The 19,827-nt window shown below is 35.7% G+C and overlaps 1 protein-coding gene across 1 annotated transcript; it reads right to left on the reverse strand.

Moving 5' to 3' along the window:
* Positions 1-5,397: 5,397 nt before the first annotated feature.
* On the reverse strand, positions 5,398-18,387 carry LOC126818950 (EARP and GARP complex-interacting protein 1). The gene is made up of 9 exons (XM_050546658.2): positions 18,245-18,387; positions 16,294-16,377; positions 15,880-16,012; positions 15,173-15,320; positions 14,737-14,836; positions 13,858-13,994; positions 8,625-8,792; positions 7,805-7,972; positions 5,398-6,754 (listed from the first exon to the last, which is right to left on the reverse strand). The coding sequence occupies exons 1-9, from the start codon at positions 18,284-18,286 to the stop codon at positions 6,580-6,582; spliced, it is 1,155 nt and encodes a 384-aa protein (XP_050402615.1). The 5' UTR covers positions 18,287-18,387; the 3' UTR covers positions 5,398-6,579.
* Positions 18,388-19,827: the final 1,440 nt, after the last annotated feature.

Here is a 19,827-nt window from a genome sequence, read left to right on the forward strand (position 1 = left end):
TTGAAGGCCATTGTTAACATTTTATCGACCCATTTCCTGAAATGTAGTTAATTGTAGTTAATAAACGTCGAGCGAATCGAGGATGGAAACATTTTGAGCGGCTTTTTCCTCATCTTTTTAAATTTATGTTTCAATGAGTGCAGGTTTTATGTTGAATTTCTGTACTGAATTAGTCATCTATAAAAAAACTGAAAATTAAATGTATAAGAAAAATAACATGTCGCGAAGCACAATGCAATTGGCAAACCTCGTTTTTATGCAGATGTCATGCTCATTTTAATTTTTTTTTTTCCATTTATGTACCATTAAAAAATCGGGAATAATAATATGTTATACTCTTGTTTGGCCACCCAATTTACCGTTGCTTGGTCCAGTAGTCTCTCCCCCCCTCCACCCCCATGCTCACCCTGCATCAATCTCAAAATTATACAAATTAACCAATGGTGCTTATGATCATTTGAAATTTACATTATATTTTATTTATACATGATGGTTTTGATTTTAAATATATCTGAGTTGTGTTTGCTAATATATTTAATTTGTATTTGCTGAAATAACCAAGTTTTCAACTTGACATTCCGATTAATTTTGTAGTTGTAATTGGTTTTATCATTAACTTGGACATTTTGGATTTTCCTGCTTTTTGTGTCTAAAAAATAGTTCTACTGTGAGTTACCTAATAATGCACAGTAAATACACAAATAATCCATGCTTTATAATACACAACCATTGTAATTTCTAGTTTAGAGTTTCTGGTTTACTGTGCTGTCCACCAACAGTGACTACACATTTAATCCATGGCTTTAATACACAGAAGAGTCCAAATTACATTATAGTAGAAATCAGACTAATGAAAGTGAAATATTGATCTAATAATCAAAATGCACAATACTCATAGGTTGATCTGGGGATCAATTTTAAACGCTTTATAATAATTTGCAGTGTAAAAATGGGTCTTATGGCCTTGTATACTTTTGAAATAAACTGCATTGCATTACATTACAAATTCTCCGTTATTCTCTTCCAGTAGCCAACAGTAGACTCACTAAACGGGACAGGAGATCCAGTGTTCAGTCGCGGTGTTGGCTGAGAAAGTTCTCAGGGAATTTCGGGCATCATGGTTCCCTTGTCAGTGGTGCAGTCCGTAGAGCTGGGCAAGGAACAGTGTATAGTCCATTGAATGGGACAGAAAAATGAGGTCCTGTGTAGAGTGTACAGTGTGGTTTGCACATAAAAGAACCCCTGACAGTTGAAATTCAAAATTCCCCTAGTAGCACACTGCATACACTGTAAACCCGGCGTCCGCTTTTAGAATACCAAATACGCCATTTTAGAACACTATTTTGAAACACTTTTTGAACACTCTGGCGCGTCTTTCTTCTATGAGAACACTATGTGTTTACTTTCAGAATAGTATGTGTTCAGTTTTAAATGTTTTTCCCTCTGGATTTTAGAACGCCTTTGACGCGTAAAATGTACATGTTCAATCTCATTTTATTTCTAATCTCCTCCACCGATTCGATTTTCTCTGATTTAATTCTCAATTTATGTAGATATTGTAGACTGACAAAAGGGCTTCCTCTGTAGTATCTCAAAAGATATATTTTCAGCAATACAAATATATTGTTCCTGGTAGCATACATGTTTTTTAATTGATGGTATGTATTTAAGGAACTATATCTTTAAACTCAGTGTTTATAGTTTTAGAACAGACGACACTCCCCATATTTTAAATCAAAGGTAGGGAAACTAATATTATTTCAATCTTTATTGGTCGTTGAAAGTCTAGTTGAAAATTACTTGTAAATGCCTTAGAGGCAGCTGTGTTTTATGTGCTCTGTGTATTTGAGTCTTTTTTACTTTTGCTTGTGCTGTGTCATTGTGATTTTTAGCATGATCACCTCAAGTTATCAATTGAACTCCCTAACAACCATTAATCCTCCCCAACTGATCAACAGTAATCATCGTTCCCATTATGTTCGAAGTAGAGGGGTCAGAGATGGAAAGCAATGGAGAGAGAGAGAGAAATGGGGTTTAACGTCCACTCGACACAAACTAGGTCATTTCGGGACTAACCTATGGTTTAATTTTATTTCAATAATTCGCTTGCGAATAGTGGTCTTTAGCAGTGGGAGGAAACCGGAGGACCCGGAGAAAACCCACGAGGTTGGACAGGCGAGGAAAGCAATGGGATAGAAAGATCAAAGTGATTACAACTAACAGAACTAAATCATTCAAGGCACACATGGAAGTAAACTTTTCCAAACTTTACAAAATACCAACCAATAAACATATTGAAGAACTGCCATATAAACCCCAAATCTCTGATTCTTTTAATTTGTGTTAAATTAATACACAATCTGTCAAAGACAAAACTGGTGGATTACAAGAATACATATGATAATGATCTTGACATTTTTGTTTTAACTGAAACGTGGTTAAAGTCAACAGATAACTTTGCAATAAACCAACTCATCCCTGAAAATTACGATTTTTCACTTGCTAACAGAGAATGAATGGGGGTGGTATCGCCGTTGTCCACAGAAAGTCTATGATATCATCTATACTCAATTCATCCAAATAGAACAGCTTCGAGATCCCGCAGCTGAGATTTCAGTGCAAAGGTGAAATTATCCATCTTGTGGTAGATTATTGGCCCGCCAACATCAAATAATAACATATCTAACTTTTTCGAAGAATTTTCTGATCTACTCCTTGTTTTGTCTTCCGCGTCGGGGCGTTTAGTTATATTTGGGGATTTCAATGTTCACCTTGATATATCCCACTTGACAGACATACAAAGAAATTCATTGAACTTATCAACGCATTTAATCTTACTCGGCATATAAATGAGCCTACTCATCGCACTGGCCACATCCTAGACATTATTATTACGAGAATTAATAATTTACTAAATTCCATTCATGTTAAAAATGACTTGATATCCGATCATTACGGTGTTTTCGCTAAACTGGCGCTTTATAAACCTGGACCAATAAAACGCACCATATCTTTCCGAAAATCTAGAAACACTGATGTAGAGCAATTCAAAGCCGGCATAACTTATGAGCAGTTTTATGAACAGATCAAAGAACATGATAATATTCATCATAAGATTGAACAATATAATAAATTTTTTATTAAATTATTAGATAAACATGTACTGTTTCAAACTAAAAGTATAACTATCAGATCAAATAGAAATTGGTTTAATGATGAAATTCAGAAATGTAAACAGAAGAAAAGGAAAGGGGAAAACAGTGGCGAAAATCAAATCTGCTTAGGGTAAGCAGAGATAAGCAATTTGATTCGTTGATGCTTTGGGACACGATAACTTTAGTTCTAATTAAGTGAGAGTGATGAAATTTGGTGTATAGTTTCATTACATCACTACCTTGACTAAGATCGATAATGAGTATTTTCTACTCAGGGTAAGTAGAGCGATAAGCAATTTGATTGGTCGAGACTTTGGAACACAATAACTCTCATTCTAATTTAGCTTGAATGTTTCACACTTGGCGTACATGTTTATTAGGTAAATGTCATGATGGAGTTCGAAGATGAGAACTTTTTGCTTAGGGTAAGCAGAGATAAGCAATTTGATTGGTTCATGCTTTGGGACGCAATAACTTTAGTTCAAATTAAGTGAGAGTGAGGAAACTTGGTGCATAGTTTTATCACATCAATATCTTGGCTAAGTTCGATAATGAGCATTTTCTGCTCAGGGTAAGCAGAGCATTAAGTAATTTGATTGGTCGAGACTTTGGAACACACTAACTCTCCTTCTAATTGAGGTAGAATGTTCGAACTTGGTGTAGGCGTTCATTAGGCGAATGCCTTGGTGGAGTTCGGTGATAAACATTTAGAGCAGGAGCCCAGGGGGTTAACCTAGCTGAAAAGTGTATCAATTTTCTCCTATATGGTATCAATGTATGTATATCTGGTATCATCAGAATGTAAGTCTGCCGGGTTTCTGGTGGTGGGTGTGGTATTCCACGCCCAAAATATGCCATGCCCCCCAACTAGTCTAGATTAGCTCAAAAGTGTACCACATGAAAATCGCACAGCAATGTACCGTACATCTTCAGGTATTACAAAAACACTCTGACAGATATTTCTAGTGGTGGGGTACCCCTGACAGCTATGTAATTGCCAGACATTTGTAGTGATGGAGTATCCCTGACAAAGAGTTATCTAATTTCCAGACCAAAGCTAGGATAGGTTAGCTGAAATCTGTACCACCTAAAACAGCTTTGGAGTTGTTCAGTACCACCACAGGAATCATGAATGACCACTGCCAGACAGTTTGTGTGGTGGGTTGTGCCTAACAGACACGCACAAAATAACACGACCCCCAACTAGGATAGATTAGTCGGCACTGTTCCTGTGGTCCAAAAAATTAAAAATTGTGCCAGGATGCGTAGAATACTAATACCTAGCACATATGGAAGAGGCGATAAACTGCAGTTGTAGGAACAATTTTATTTTTCAAAAACGCATTTTTAGCCCCATAAAATGTTTTTTGCCCAAAAATTAATTTCTTGCAATCGCAGTTTATCGCCTCTTCCATACGTGCTAGGTATTAGTATCCTACGCATCCTGGCTAAAAATCTAATTTTTTAGAACACGGGAACAGTGTCTGCGAAGCTAGCCTAGTTGGCATTTTGGGGCGTGTCTGTTAGGGGTAACCCACCACACAAACAGTCTGGCAGTGGTCATTCATGACTCCTGTGGTGGGCACCAAATGCTGGGAAAATTTGGGCACACAATTGTAAAAGTTGTATAAAAAAAATATTGTGTTCTTGAATGTGTCCAGCTTAACAGCGAATTTATTATTATTATGTAACATACTAAGAACCTAACTACATTTTTTGGGCACCAACCACCACCGCCCCCCCCAGTCAAAAATTTCCCCGTACGCCTATGGGTGGTACTGAACAACTCCAAAGCTGTTTTAGGTGGTACAGATTTCAGCTAATCTAGCCTAGCTTTGGTCTAAATATTAGATAACTCTTGTCAGGGATACTCCACCACTACAAATGTCTGGCAATTACATAACTCTGTCAGGGGTACCCCACCACTAGAAATGTCTGTCAGAGTGTTTTTGTAATACCTGAAGATGTACGGTACACTGCTGTATGATTTTCGTGTGGTACACTTTTGAGCTAATCTAGCCTAGTTGGGGATCAAGGCATTTAGGGTGTGGAATACCACACCCACCACCAGAAACCCGGCAGACTTACATTCTGATGATACCAGATATACATACAATGATACCATATAGGAGAAAATTGGTACACTTTTCAGCTAGGTTGACCCCCTGGGCTCCCGGTCTAATTGTCTGCTTACGGTAAGTAGAGATAAGCAATCTGATTGGTTGATGCTTTGGGGCACGATAACTTTGGTGTGACGAAATTCGATGATAAGAATTTTCTGCTTAGGCTAAGGAGCGATAAGCAATTTGAATGTTCAAGACTTTGGAACCTAACAACCCTGCTTTTAATTGAGGTAGAATGTTTAAACTTGATGTAGATGTTCATTAGGTGAATGTCTTGACTGAGGTCAATGATTAACATTTCAAGCTAGAGCTAAGCAATTTCATTGGTCGATGCTTTGGGACAAGATAACTTTGATTCTGTCTGATAGAGAGTGATGAAACCTAGTGTATAGTTGATAATCAGTTTGATTGCTTGTTACTTTTGAAAAAAATAAATGTGCGATTAATTAATATGTGTCATTTTGGGATTTCGGCGTAGGACATCAGCCTCACTGTTGGTTTGTTATTATTATTATTTTATTAAACTGAATTATATTCAGGATTTTCATTTATTTAATATGTCATCAATCATACAAAATCTAGAACAAGATGTGACTAATAAAAACTCCTATAATGAACCCATGATCTGATCATTTAAACCCAACGCAGACAACGCAAATGACCAACATTTGTTCAAAAGAGACTGACGTTGATGTCACATGATTGACCCAAACATGAAGTGGTCACAAAATGGCGAAAGTCCATATGGGTGCAACAGTGCAGCCATTTCTGTACCCAGTGACCGTTAGCAAAATACTGATTAGATTTCCATACAAAAATGTTTTGCTTTTTGTTGAAATTTAAGGCAAACAAGACCAATACGAATATTTGTTGACTGGACATATCGAATGGTCTCCAAGAATGGAATGTGTCAAGCAATTTAGACCAATCACAGAAATCGGTAAAGTAGAAAACATGTTAATGATGTACCGAAAACTATTGGGTAACACAGCCATTAATTTGCATTAATTCAGTCCTCATATGATTAACTCCATTTCTATTACTTTTTGTGAAATACATAATATATATATATATAATTTATATACATGCAACATTTCAGTTAAGATTTATATTTTATTGCACAACTTGCTGATTTAGAATTTTATATCCTACAATACAACTAGCTGATGTATAAGGAATGTCAGTTAAAAGTACTTGTAATAATTTTAATGCAAATATCTTTTGTCCCCATCACTAAATTAAAATAATCAGTCTTTCCATATCACATTCTTCTAATAAATTAAGATATGATGAAATTTGTTTCATAATAATATTTTATATTTTTCTGCTCTAGGTACTCGGTTTACTACTAAACGTCCATCATAACTTAACGAAGCAAACACCCACGGATCTGCTGTTGACCAGGCTACTGCATAAACACTGTCTTCATGTTCCTCATATGTGGCTATCACTCCATCGGTAGGTGCTTCAACTGGTCTATAAGAAAGAATATAATTTTTATGAAAAATGAAATCAGAATGATATGCAGAAAGTATTTGCTCAGAATTTGTAAATAGGAATAATTTCACGATACTTTAATTTAGATCCTTATTCCCTTTCATGTTATCTACTTTAATTTAGATCCTTATTCCCTTTCATGTTATCTACAACGCACCTGTTGATCACATCCTAGTCTACAGAACTCTGTCTTAATACTGTGTGATAAAGAGCCCTAAAATAAGTTTAAACTTGTTCATGATGAGTATATGAGAAATCTTATTATGATCTAGTTGAGTCACTTCTAATGACTTTAGGAAACAAGAGAAGGCACAACAACACTCCCTTAAAAGAGTAGCAGAGACTAAACAGGCTGGTAGATCTGTGTAGCTGCTGGATCAAATGATGATGCCAGTGGAGAGAGTAGACATTACTAGATATTCAGTCCTTCATGTTTATAAAATTGTGCGGGAGCCATAAAAAGCTCCTGATACCTTGAATATATGCAGTTTAAAAGTAAACAAAAACTGAAAGTAGTTTATTAATCTCAATATTTAGGAGTGCGATTTAGCTAATTTGCAGGAGTCTTTAATGACTACTTCGAAGGAAAGCCGACGTGCATCGAGAGGAGCAGGAGCAAACGCTCCCCTTGAACGTGAAGGACTGGATATTTAAAAACCCTACCCATCAGCAGTACAAAAACAGACTTAGGTTTTATTCATCTTCATAACATTTCAGGTTATCATTTGATAAAGGATCTTTTAAGCTGATGAAATGTTATGAAGTTGAATAAACCACCTCTCATTTCAACCTAAGTCTATTTTTGTACTGCTGTTGTGCACGGATTTTTAAATATTTATAATGCATTTAGTTAGACCATACTGTAGTTAAAAGATTGACAGGAAATATGAAACAAAAAGGAAGCAGCAAAAATAAAGTCTAGATTAAGGATTACTGTCCGACTTGATAACTGAATATAAAAGCTGCATACAAGTTCTCTTAATTAGAAAAAAAAATATTTTGAGCCTTGGCAATAAAAGGACATTTTACCCTTCTGTATAGCTGTCATCATCATCATCACTTTCATCATCTCTTTCTGCCAGGTCCCCATAGGGTTCCGAGGAAAGAGAGATAATATTATTGAGAATAACTCGACTATCACTACTAGATGTTAGAACTAATTGATCATGAAAATGATTATAGCGAACTGCCCATACCCTGAAATAATAGATGACAAAATTAGAAAAAGATAAAACAAATTATTGTAAATCAATGAAATGAATAGGCACCACTGATTTGATTTGAAGTACTGATGAGACATAATACAGCTAAAATGTAACTTTTGACATAATAGTAGGCTGAACATTTATAGAAAAAATAAAATTAACAACAGCCCAGAAGTCACAACAACTTTAATTTACATTTGATAGAAATGAAGATTTAAGGGGAAAAAATAAAAAAATTAGTAATATATGTCCACCTATAGCAGCCATACACGGCACATACTCCGTGTTCTGGTGTCAAACTTGGCACATTGTTGCATCTTCCACACAATTACACCAGTTGTACTGAACCTGGCTTTATAAAAGCCACTTTTTATACCCCATGTCTGCGCCATAAAATCCTTTGTTTAACATTCCCTTTCTTTTTAGAGAAATGATCTGTTGTGAGATGACGTGATCATTCTTACATGTTACTGTGATCATCTGATGTTGTTACATTCAGAATTACAAGATTAAATAAGATTTACAATCATTAATTTATAAAAGTGGTGTATTTCCATTGCATCTCAGTATATGTACAAAGTTTTACACAGATATTTGTTTTTGTCATATGTATGTCTCTAAGGTATGTATTTAAAATTTCTTACCAATGAGAATGTTCAGATAAAACTTTTAAAGGCTCACTGACATTTCTTGTATCCCAGAAACGAACTCGACAATCATCACCACAACTAACCAGGTAATATTGTTTATTAGGATTAAAATCTATATCTCTTACTAACTGTCCATGTGCATTTTCTATTGTATACACTTGCCTGTAAATAGAAAACTTGATTACATGAAAATAACACCAGCGGCTGCCAGGCATGATACGCCCACATTTTCGAGAGATGGATAGAGAACAAGCTAACAAGAAAGTGATTATCAAGGGCCATAATTCAGGAAATTACAATTCAATATGCGCGAATATCGAAAGGAACCAAGATCTTTGGGTTATAAACTTACATTTCAAGTTTCAAAAAAATCGGATAAAAATTGTGACCTCTATAGGGTCCACAACCTTGATATACCATATTTTTACGCTATTTGAGAACGAACGGCGTCCATTTTGTCTGTCAATTTTGGGCCGATTTTCACGAAATTCGAACTCAACCTTCCTTAGGGTGTAACAGTGATATAATAATACGTTTTTTTAAATCGGATAAAAATTATGACCTCTATAGGGTCCACAAGCTAAAAACGTGATTTTTCGTACAATCAGGGGCCATAATTCAGGAAGTTACAGTCCGATATGCGCGAATATCGAAAGGAACCAAGTTCTTTGGGTTATAAACTTACATGTCAATTTTCAACAAAATCGGATAAAAATTGTGACCTCTATAGGGTCCACAACCTTGATATACAATATTTTTACGCTATTTGAGAACGAACGGCAGCCATTTTGTCTGTCAATTTTGGGCTGATTTTCACGAAATTCGAACTCAACCTTCCTTAAGGTGTAACGGTTATATATTAATACGTTTTTTTAAATCGGATAAAAATTATGACCTCTATAGGGTCCACAAGCTAAAAACGCGATTTTTCGTACAATCAGGGGCCATAATTCAGGAAGTTACGGTCCGATATGCGCGAATATCGAAAGGAACCGAGATCTTTGGGTTATAAACATTTCAAGTTTCAAATAAATCGGATAAAAATTGTGACCTCTATAGGGTCCACAAGCTAAAAACGTGATTTTTCGTACAATCAGGGGACATAATCCATGAAGTTTCGATCCGATACATGCCAATATCGAAAGCAGCCGAGATCTTTTGGGGATAAACCTATATTTCAAGTTTCGTCAAAATCGGATAAGAATTGTGACCTGTAGAGAGTCCACAAACAATTGTGGACGTCCGGACGGACAGGGGCGACGGCATAATGCGTCCACATGAAAATGTGGGCGTATAAAAATTGATGAGCAACTCTAAATTTGGATGCAAATCTGACAAATATAGGTGGCCAACCAATGAAATGGGACCTTAGCAGTCCGCAAAGGTTGTTGCATATTTTTCTTTTGTAACTAGTAGGAGCATTCACAAAACAATAAAAACAAGCCAACAGTGAGGCTGATGTCCCCCGCCGAAATCCCCAAATAAATAGATGACACATATTAATTAATCGCACATCTAATTTTTTCAAAAGTATCGAGCAATCAAACTGATTATCAACTTAGTTTCATCACTCTCTATCAGATAGAATCAAAGTTATCTTGTCCCAAAGCATCGACCAAGGAAATTGCTTTTCTCTGTTTAGCTTTAGCTCAATATGTTAATCATTGAACTCAGTCAAGACGAACATCTACATCAAGTTTAAACATTCTACCTCAATTCGAAGCAGAGTTGTTATGTTCCAAAGTCTTGACCAATCAAAATGCTTATTGCTCCTTAGCCTAAGCAGACAATTCTCATCATCGAACTTAGTCAAGGTATTGATGTAATGAAACTATACACCAAGTTTCATCACTCTTACTTAATTAGAACTAAAGTTATCGTGTCCCAAAGCATCAACCAATCAAATTGCTTATCTCTACTTACCATATGCATAAAATGCTCATCTTTGCACTCTATGAAGGCATTGACCAAAAAAACACCTACACCAAGTTTAAACATTCTAGCTCAATTAGGAGGAGAGTTATTGTGTTCCAAAGTCTCAGCCAATCAAATTGCTTATCGCTCTGCTTGCATTAAGCAGAAAATGCTCATTATCGAACTTAGTCAAGGTATTGATGTAATGAAACTATACACCAAGTTTCATCACTCTCACTTAATTAGAACTTAAGTTATCGTGTCCAAAAGCATCAACCAATCAAATTGCTTATCTCTGCTTACCCTAAGCAGAAAATTCTCATCTTCGAATTCCATCAAGGCATTGACCTACTAAACACCTACACCAAGTTTGAACATTCTAGGTCAATTAGAAGGAGAGTTATTGTGTCCCAAAAAGTGTGACGGACAGACAGACGGACGAACCCATTTTAATAGTCCCCTGCTTTCTTCGAAAGGTGGGGGACAAAAATAATGATTTATAATAGTTCAACATGCTGATATTTATGTAAAAGTAAGAAATTTAGGGGAGTACTATTGGAGTTTTTTTTATTATAGATACATTATGTAAGATTTAGATAAAGAGCTAGCCATTCTTGCTATAATAGTTCGATAAAAGATAATGTAAAATGAATAATACGAAAATTTCATTCAAATTATTTTGAGCGAAGATATTAGCCTTTGAAGGATTGACAAGACGTGTGCAATAATTTCACCCACCGTAATGGTTGTTTGAAGCTAAGTCTCGTTCATTCATTTTTAGCTTAAATCAAAATATGGCTGAACTGTTCTAATCTATTTAATATCAGAGAAATCCGATGCCATAAAGAGTTGATTATGGTCTGGATAAGTTAATTAATGTCTAACTAACAAGTTTGATCACTCTCACTTAATTAGAACTAAAGTTATCGTGTCCCAAAGCATCAACCAATCAAATGACTTATGTCGGCTTAGCCTGCGCAGAAAAGGTTCATCTTCGAACTCCATCTAGGCATTGACCTAATAAAGGCCTACACCAAGTTTGAACCTTCTACCTCAATTGGGAGGAGAGTTATTGTGTCCCAAAAAGTGTGAAGGACAGACAGACAAACAGACAGACGGACGAACCCATTTTAATAGTCCCCTGCTTTCTTCGAAAGGCGGGGGACAATAAGCATACACACCAATTTTGAACATTTTAACTCAATTCGAAGGAGTGTGACGGACAGACAGACAAACAGACGACGGACGAACCCATTTTAATAGTCCCCTGCTTTCTTCGAAAGGCGGGGGACAATAAGCATACACACCAATTTTGAACATTTTAACTCAATTCGAAGGAGAGTTATTGTGTTCCAAAGTCTCAGCAAATCAAATTGCTTATCGCTCTGCTTAATCTGAGCAGAAAATGCTCATTATCGATCTTAGTCAAGGTATTACTGTAATGAAACTATACACCAAGTTTCATCACTCTCACTTAATTAGAACTAAAGTTATAGTGTCCCAAAGCATCAACCAATCAAATTGTTTATCTACTTAATTAGAACTAAAGTTATAGTGTCCCAAAGCATCAACCAATCAAATTGTTTATCTCTGCTTACCCTAAGCGGAACGGACAGACAAACAGACAGACGGACGAACCCATTTTAATAGTTCCCTGCTTTCTTCGAAAGGCGGGGGACAATAAGCATGAACATTTACTCAATTCGAAGATCAACCAATCAAATTGTTTATCTCTGCTTACCATAAGCGGAACGGACAGACAGACAAACAGACAGACGGACGAACCCATTTTAATAGTTCCCTGCTTTCTTCGAAAGGCGGGGGACAATCAAAGTAGGAGAGTTATTGTTTTCCAAAGTCTCGACCAATCAAATTGCGTATCGCTCTGCTTACCCTGAGCAGAAAATGCTCAATTATCAAACTTAGTCAAGGTATTACTGTAATGAAACTATACACCAAGTTTCATCAATCTCACTTAATTAGAACTAAAGTTATCGTGTCCCAAAGCATCAACCAATCAAATTGCTTATCTCTGCTTACCCTAAGCGGAAAATGCTCATCTTCGAACTCCATCAAGGCATTGACCTAATCAACACATACACCAAGTTTGAACATTCTAGCTCAATTAGGAAGAGAGTTATCGTGCCCCAAAGTATCAACCAATCAAATTGCTTATCTCTGCTTACCCTAAGCGGAAAATGCTCATCTTCGAACTCCATCAAGGCATTGACCTAATAAACACATACACCAAGTTTGAACATTCTAGCTCAATTAAAAGTTATCGTGTCCCAAAGCATCAACCAATCAAATTGCTTATCTCTGCTTACCCTAAGCGGAAAATGCTCATCTTCGAACTCCATCAAGGCATTGACCTAATCAACACATACACCAAGTTTGAACATTCTAGCTCAATTAGGAAGAGAGTTATCGTGTCCCAAAGCATCAACCAATCAAATTGCTTATCTCTGCTTACCCTAAGCGGAAAATGCTCATCTTCGAACTCCATCAAGGCATTGACCTAATAAACACATACACCAGCTCAATTAGGAAGAGAGTTATTGTGTCCCAAAAAGTGTGACGGACAGACAGACAGACGGACGAACCCATTTTAATAGTCCCCTGCTTTCTTCGAAAGGCGGGGGACAACTAATAAGAATAACAACCCGTGAAGTAATATATAATGTTCAAGAAAAACAAAAAAAATGTAAGCTAGGTGGAGAGAGAGAAAAAGGGGTTTAACGTCCACTCGAAACAAACTAGGTCATTTCGGGACTAACACATGGTTCAATTTAGTTCAATAATTTGCTTGCGCACAGGGGTCTTTAGCAGTGGGAGGTTGTCACGTACAACCGGGGAGTCGAAACCACGCCAATTGACTCAATGACAGACCTTACGATACAGTGCACATGTGTTAAGCATGCTAGGTGGGCATAGGCACATAGCAGGTTTTGGTCTATTGGTAAAAAACCCCAAAACAATGTTGGTTTTGATGTGATTTGACTATATCAGGGGTGTTCAAATAAGATTGTATGCAAAATTTGGAACAATTGCTGTTTTAACTATCAATTTATCAGCTGTGGTTTATTAAGTGGTGTAATTCATAGTTTTCAAGGAATGCTTGCACAAAGTACATTACTCTAAACATGTCAGGATATTTGCAACTTTGGTATGTAAGTGAGTCTACTAAGTTTATTTTCAATATTACTTCAACAATATTGATTTAATTTCTCTTTAATTAAAGTGGATTCAGGTCTTCAAGAAAGAAACGGGTAAATAAATAAATAACAAAATTATAAACTGGACTTTTACTTACTCCATAGATCTAAGATCCCAGCCTCGTATTGTTGTGTCATTAGCTGTAGCAATCTGAGCACAATTATGATGAGGATTCCATCGACCACATGTTAATTTCGGTTGGGCTTTACCTGCTATAGGTGTTGTATTAATAGTCTAAAATAAAGAAATGTTAATTAGCAAAGCCTGAAGCCACTGTCAATACATTCTACAGGCAAAAACTTATTGAGTAACAACAAAAGTATTTTCAACTTTCCAATTTTGTAGTGTGCATAGATTCTTTTGGCTTATGACTATATCCCATTTGCATTGACTGCAGAGGATGCCAAATTTATCATATCCTTGTAAATATTGATTGGAATTGGACCATTTTTGGATTGGCAGTCCTTTAAAAGATTCAATTTTCTCAATATTGTAGTTTGCAAGGGATTCTTCAATCCATCAAAAGACCTTCAAAGACTTGAGCTCATTAAACATATCGAGGATACTCTATTGTCAGTCCGGCATTCTGAACTGACAGAATTACAATCGAGTGACACAGAATTCAGTCCTGTAACAGTTCTACCTGTCCCGACAACTCAGATGATGTGAGTAGAATCAAAACATATTTAAACACAACAAATATGATTCCGCAGTCATGGATGGTTTAGATATTTTCTTATGTGGTTGACACATGTATTGTATCCCCAAATCATCCTTTTCACTTGATCAACACCATGTTTGGAATTAAGAGAATTCAGTTCCGGAACATTCAGTCAAGTATCCCCATAGCTGTGTCAAGGGAGATAATTGGTGAAACAGCAAATTATCCCCCTTGACACAGCGGCTGTCTTTTTTTTTTTTTAATGAGTACACAATTTGGTTTTCTTATAGATAAAGATGTAAATATTATAAATACTTTGGCTGATAATGATTCTGTATCTAAACTCCACTGTAATATGTGACTATCTGTCAAGCCAACCAGATTATGAGATTCACCTGTTGGCTGCCACAAAACACTGAAAGTAAACAAAGGATAATCATCATGTTCAAAGTTAATATTTTATATACTTTTGAAGTATACATATTTTCTTAACCATTTCAAACACATCGCCCACATAATACATACTTTGTTTCTAATGCAATCAATACTATCTCACTTATGTCTTAACCTATCAGTATCTGTGAATACGAACTGATAAAATTTTAAGTGGCACATATATTATTCCTTTTTATGAAATTTAAGGTATGTGCTAGAAGGTGTCTCCTCAATGAATTCATCCATGAATAATCAACATATACATAGCTTTAAATTTTTTGTCAAGTTCATGTGAAATATAACTATGTAGGCCTACCTCTTTAAATCACCACAATCATCTTTATTTAAATGACAAACAAGTTCAAGTGGTTGATGTGATGTAGTTTGATCATCATGCACTGCATCATCAAAATCACCTGGTAATTTCCATACAGCTCCACAGATTTCTGATTTGGAATCGCTTGCTATAAAAGATTAAACAAACAAATCCATGAATCAAGTTAACCAATTAAAAGAGTTAAAGATTTTAATTTAACAAAAACAATACAGATACCTCATTTTTGAGAAAATAAATGGGTTATAAAAGAGATTTACAAATATTAGAATATTAAAGTCCGCTCCCCCTCCAATAAGCAAAACAAATGAGAGAGAGAGAAATGGGGTTTAACATCCACTCAACACAAACTAGGTCATTTCGGGACTAACGCATGGTTCAATTTTATTTTAATCATTCGCTTGCGTGTAGGAGTCTTTAGCAGTGGGAGGAAACCGGAGGACCTGGAGAAAACCCACGAGGTTGGACAGGCGACCCTACTCCTTGTCACGTCAAAACAAATGAAGAATTATTTTTGAGAGTATTAATTGAACAAGATGGGATTTAAAATCACTATCTTGGACATTAGACACTGTCGTATGAAATGACACTGTGATTGTCATTATCCTACACCGGTCTTTATTTTATATTTAAACTACAATAAGCATAAGATATCGTCACCTGTAGGGCCTAATGTTTTGTATACTTACTTTTGTTATAACATGTAGTTACAAGAGATTTATCAAATGTTGAAGCACTCATGTGCCATATTTCTCCTTCTCTATGTAAATATAGGTTTTTGTTTATCAAATTATTCTCATCATCAAAATCTATGTGGTGAACCTGACAAAAAAATGTGTATGTAAACTTCAATTAAAATGGGTTATCAAGAGATTAATCAGCCTGTTAGTGAAGCTCTACCCCAGAATTTGTTGTCAAACAGTACAAAATTATTTGGTGTCAATTTCAAATCAGATTGAGGTGAACTGCTATATTATTCAAGTAGCAATATTATCATCTTTCTTTAGGCATATTTTCAAAAACATAAATTGTTGAATTTGGTTAATGTATTATTTTTACTACCGGTACTAATAGTAATGGGTGTAACAGAATTTTTATCATACCTGATTTTCTGCCCGCAGTGATTGTGTACCAACTAAAAATCTAATATGATCAGTTTCTGCTACTTGAGCTGCTAAAGATCTAGCCTGAAATTATAGAAAACTAAATGCAGCACATGGAAGGGTGTCAATTTAGACAAATGACTATATAGCTTTAATCAGCTGTTAAAATTAAATCACTGCAGTCTGTATTAAAGGAAAATATATCTAAATGTTTTATGGTCTAAGCATTTATTTTTCATGTGGGTCCAAATTGGTCGACCGTGATACATAATATAACTGCCATTACTGACTTCATTCATCTCTGTTACCTATCAGTGAATGGAAGCTATCAGTGGCTGGATTATTCCGACTCTATCACAGGGTATTATTTTTAATGACATCAAATAGGTAGGAGAAAACGAAAATCAAAAAATTTGAAAATAAAAAAGAAATTACAAATTAGAACATCTATAGGGCCTATCGTCGTTCACATGGGAAGAAAAAAACGAGGTCTGTGAAAGAGCTAGCCCTCCTTGCCTGTTTGTCTTGACAAGCAGTTGGGTTTCAATTGGTGAATTGCTGTCCGGACAGAATAATTTCACCTGTGTAGCACACTGCAAGACATATGCCTGTGTTCATTATCGCTGGTGGAGCAGAATTTAAGGACGTTAAAACTTAAACCCCATTTTCATTCATAAATTTATAGGCCTACAATCCTACATGAAAAATAATGATTAATATAGAGCGAAGCTCTAAAGCATCGTGCGAAGCGCGGTGCTTGAGCAAAGCTCTTTTCCGGTAACACAGGAGCATAACTGAAATTGTCACCCACAGACTGTGATTAAAAAAAAATTCAGACCGGAACCGGATACACTGGGCAAAACAGGCAACGCGCATGTCAACTTACCAAATCTCGCCCAAGCGAGATTACGCGCCTCATAGAACTATTTCTATGACGCGTCTAACAAATGACGTCACATATTTTTGACGTCAATGAAAATAATTCTCACACTTTTTTGTTCTTTTTTTAAAAACAAAATTAATGTATACAATTTAGCTTTAAATAAAAATCAATTTGGAAAAATAAAATTATTTAACATTTTTTGTATCACTTGAGAAAATTAATTATGAAGGTTTTATATTTGACAATAATCAGCTTCGCTCTACTCAGGCAATGCCTGTTACATATTAATTTAATACGAGGATTGGATATTCCCCGTAGTGGCATAGTATAGAGCGAAGTTCTACAGCATCGCGCGAAGCGCGGTGCTTGAGCAAAGCTCTTTTCCGGTAACACAGGAGCGTAACTGAAATTGTCACCCACAGACTGTTGATTAAAAAAAATTCAGACCGGGACCGGATACACTGGGCAAAACTGGCAACGCGCATGTCAACTTACCAAATCTCGCCCAAGCGAGATTACGCGCCTCATAGAACTATTTCTATGATGCGTCTAATCAATGACGTCACATATTTTTGACGTCAATGAAAATAATTCTTGTGCACTTTTTTGTTCTTTTTTAAAAAACAAAATTAATGTATACAATTTAGATCTAAATGAAAATCAATTTGGAAAAACTAAATTATTTAACATTTTTTGTATCACTTGAGAAAATTAATTATGAAGGTTTCATATTTGACAATAATCAGCAGCGCATAATACTAGATCATTGTGTCATCTGGAGAATATCTTTCTCCAGGGTTAGGTTTATAAATTACATGTCAAACGTACAAATTGAAGCTGTAACAACGATGGATTGTGGCTAAAACTATTCTGAAGGGTTAGGGTTAGAATTGTGGATATAAACACTGACAGATATTCTCCAGATCGGTCAAGATCCAGTAGCGTGCATAATCAGCTTCGCTCTACTCAGGCAATGCCTGTTACATATTATCATGTCAAGTCAAAGAAAGCTGTTTTCTTTCTAATTTTCACTTTCCAAACTGCATTCGACGTCTTGACGATAGTTACCTGGAATTCCAAACCATAAATAACAGGAGCTTCGTCGTCCATGGTCAAGTTTAAAGATTATCAAATTAACCCGAGTTGAGTAACTCAGCCAAAACCTTTTTCGGTTTTCGTTGCTGAAAAGGAAATATGCAGAGTTACCTCATTATAAAAGCAGACGATATAGTCTTGTACGTCATACATTAATAGCATAGAGGAACGTTCTACTGGTTAATCCGGAATTACACCAAGTATTTAGAATTATCTTTCCTTTGTTTACGAAAAAAGAAAAGCAGGTTCCACATTTTTGGAAATTAAAAATCAAGCTCTAGTTAGCCCCAAAAAATATTAAAAAGTTAATTTGATGCTTCTCGCCATGTTGTATCATTGTGATGTGCAAAGTTGTGGGAATGACATATCTAAAAGAAGTTATTTTATTTTTATGAATGTCCAGTTACCTACTACTAACTACTACTAGTAGTAGTAGTAGTAGAAATGGTTCCACTACCTGATGTTCGCCATACTTAGTGGCTCGTCCTACAGAGTTCCTTTTCGCAAGTTTTTTAGTCAAATGACTACGAAAAGTTTACTAGCCAATAGTAATGGCAATAGCCCCCTTAATTTACACATAAACTGACCCCAAACTGTACTGCACATAGTAAGATATAATAAACCAATTCCCATTGAAATAAAGGTGAAGTCTTACCGCATAATTAAATGATTTGATGAAACCGAAATTTGGTGAGATTTCATCTGGCTGGTGTCATGGCGGCTTACATTAAAAGAAATGTCACAGTTCAATAACTATTTTAGTGGTTTAGTCTGCTCTATTTGTGATAGAATTACTTATTTAAGTACAAACTGTAATGATATGTGTTGACAATTGTGTGTTTGAACCTATTTGTACACAGTTTAACGGTACAACATTTGTAGCTAACTACTAACTAGATTAATACTGTGAATGTGATCAGTCTATTTCTCTGAAGTCAATAATGAATTGGTGGGGGTCATTGAATCAGAAGTGTCGTGGTTTTGATTCGCCGCTTGTATGTGACAAGGAGTAGGGTCGTCTGTCCAACCTTGTGTCCTCTCACAGCTAAAGACCCTTATGATGCACAAATCGAATTATTGAAATAAAAAATCAAACCCTGTTCGTCCCGAAATGCCCTAGTTTGTGTTAGAGTTGACTAAACCCCATCTCTCTCTCTCGATAAAGAATCAAATAGATTGACCTAAAAACAGCTGGAGTATACAGTTTGGTACCTCGACAATTTGCTGAAACGCAATGTTCAATAGTTATAATAAGAATATTGATTATGTTAAATATGAGGAATTAATTGACATATGATAAGGAGTATGCTGTGCTGGCTTGCAGACAAGTTGAGTTCCACGTCTTTACAGTGATAATGGCAGGATTGTCTGTTGATATGTAACGAAATACTAATCAATCATCCTTTGCTCATTAAATTTGGTCCATCACTTCAGTCCATACATCATTTAATTTTCTTCTTCTATGATCATAGGTTATGGTGAAGATGTCATAACCAAGAAAATGGAATTAGGCCTAGATTTTGATGATGCAGATTTTCTGCAAAACAACAAAATTC

The sequence above is a fragment of the Patella vulgata genome, chromosome 4, assembly GCF_932274485.2.
Source record: "Patella vulgata chromosome 4, xgPatVulg1.2, whole genome shotgun sequence".
NCBI lineage: Eukaryota > Metazoa > Mollusca > Gastropoda > Patellidae > Patella > Patella vulgata.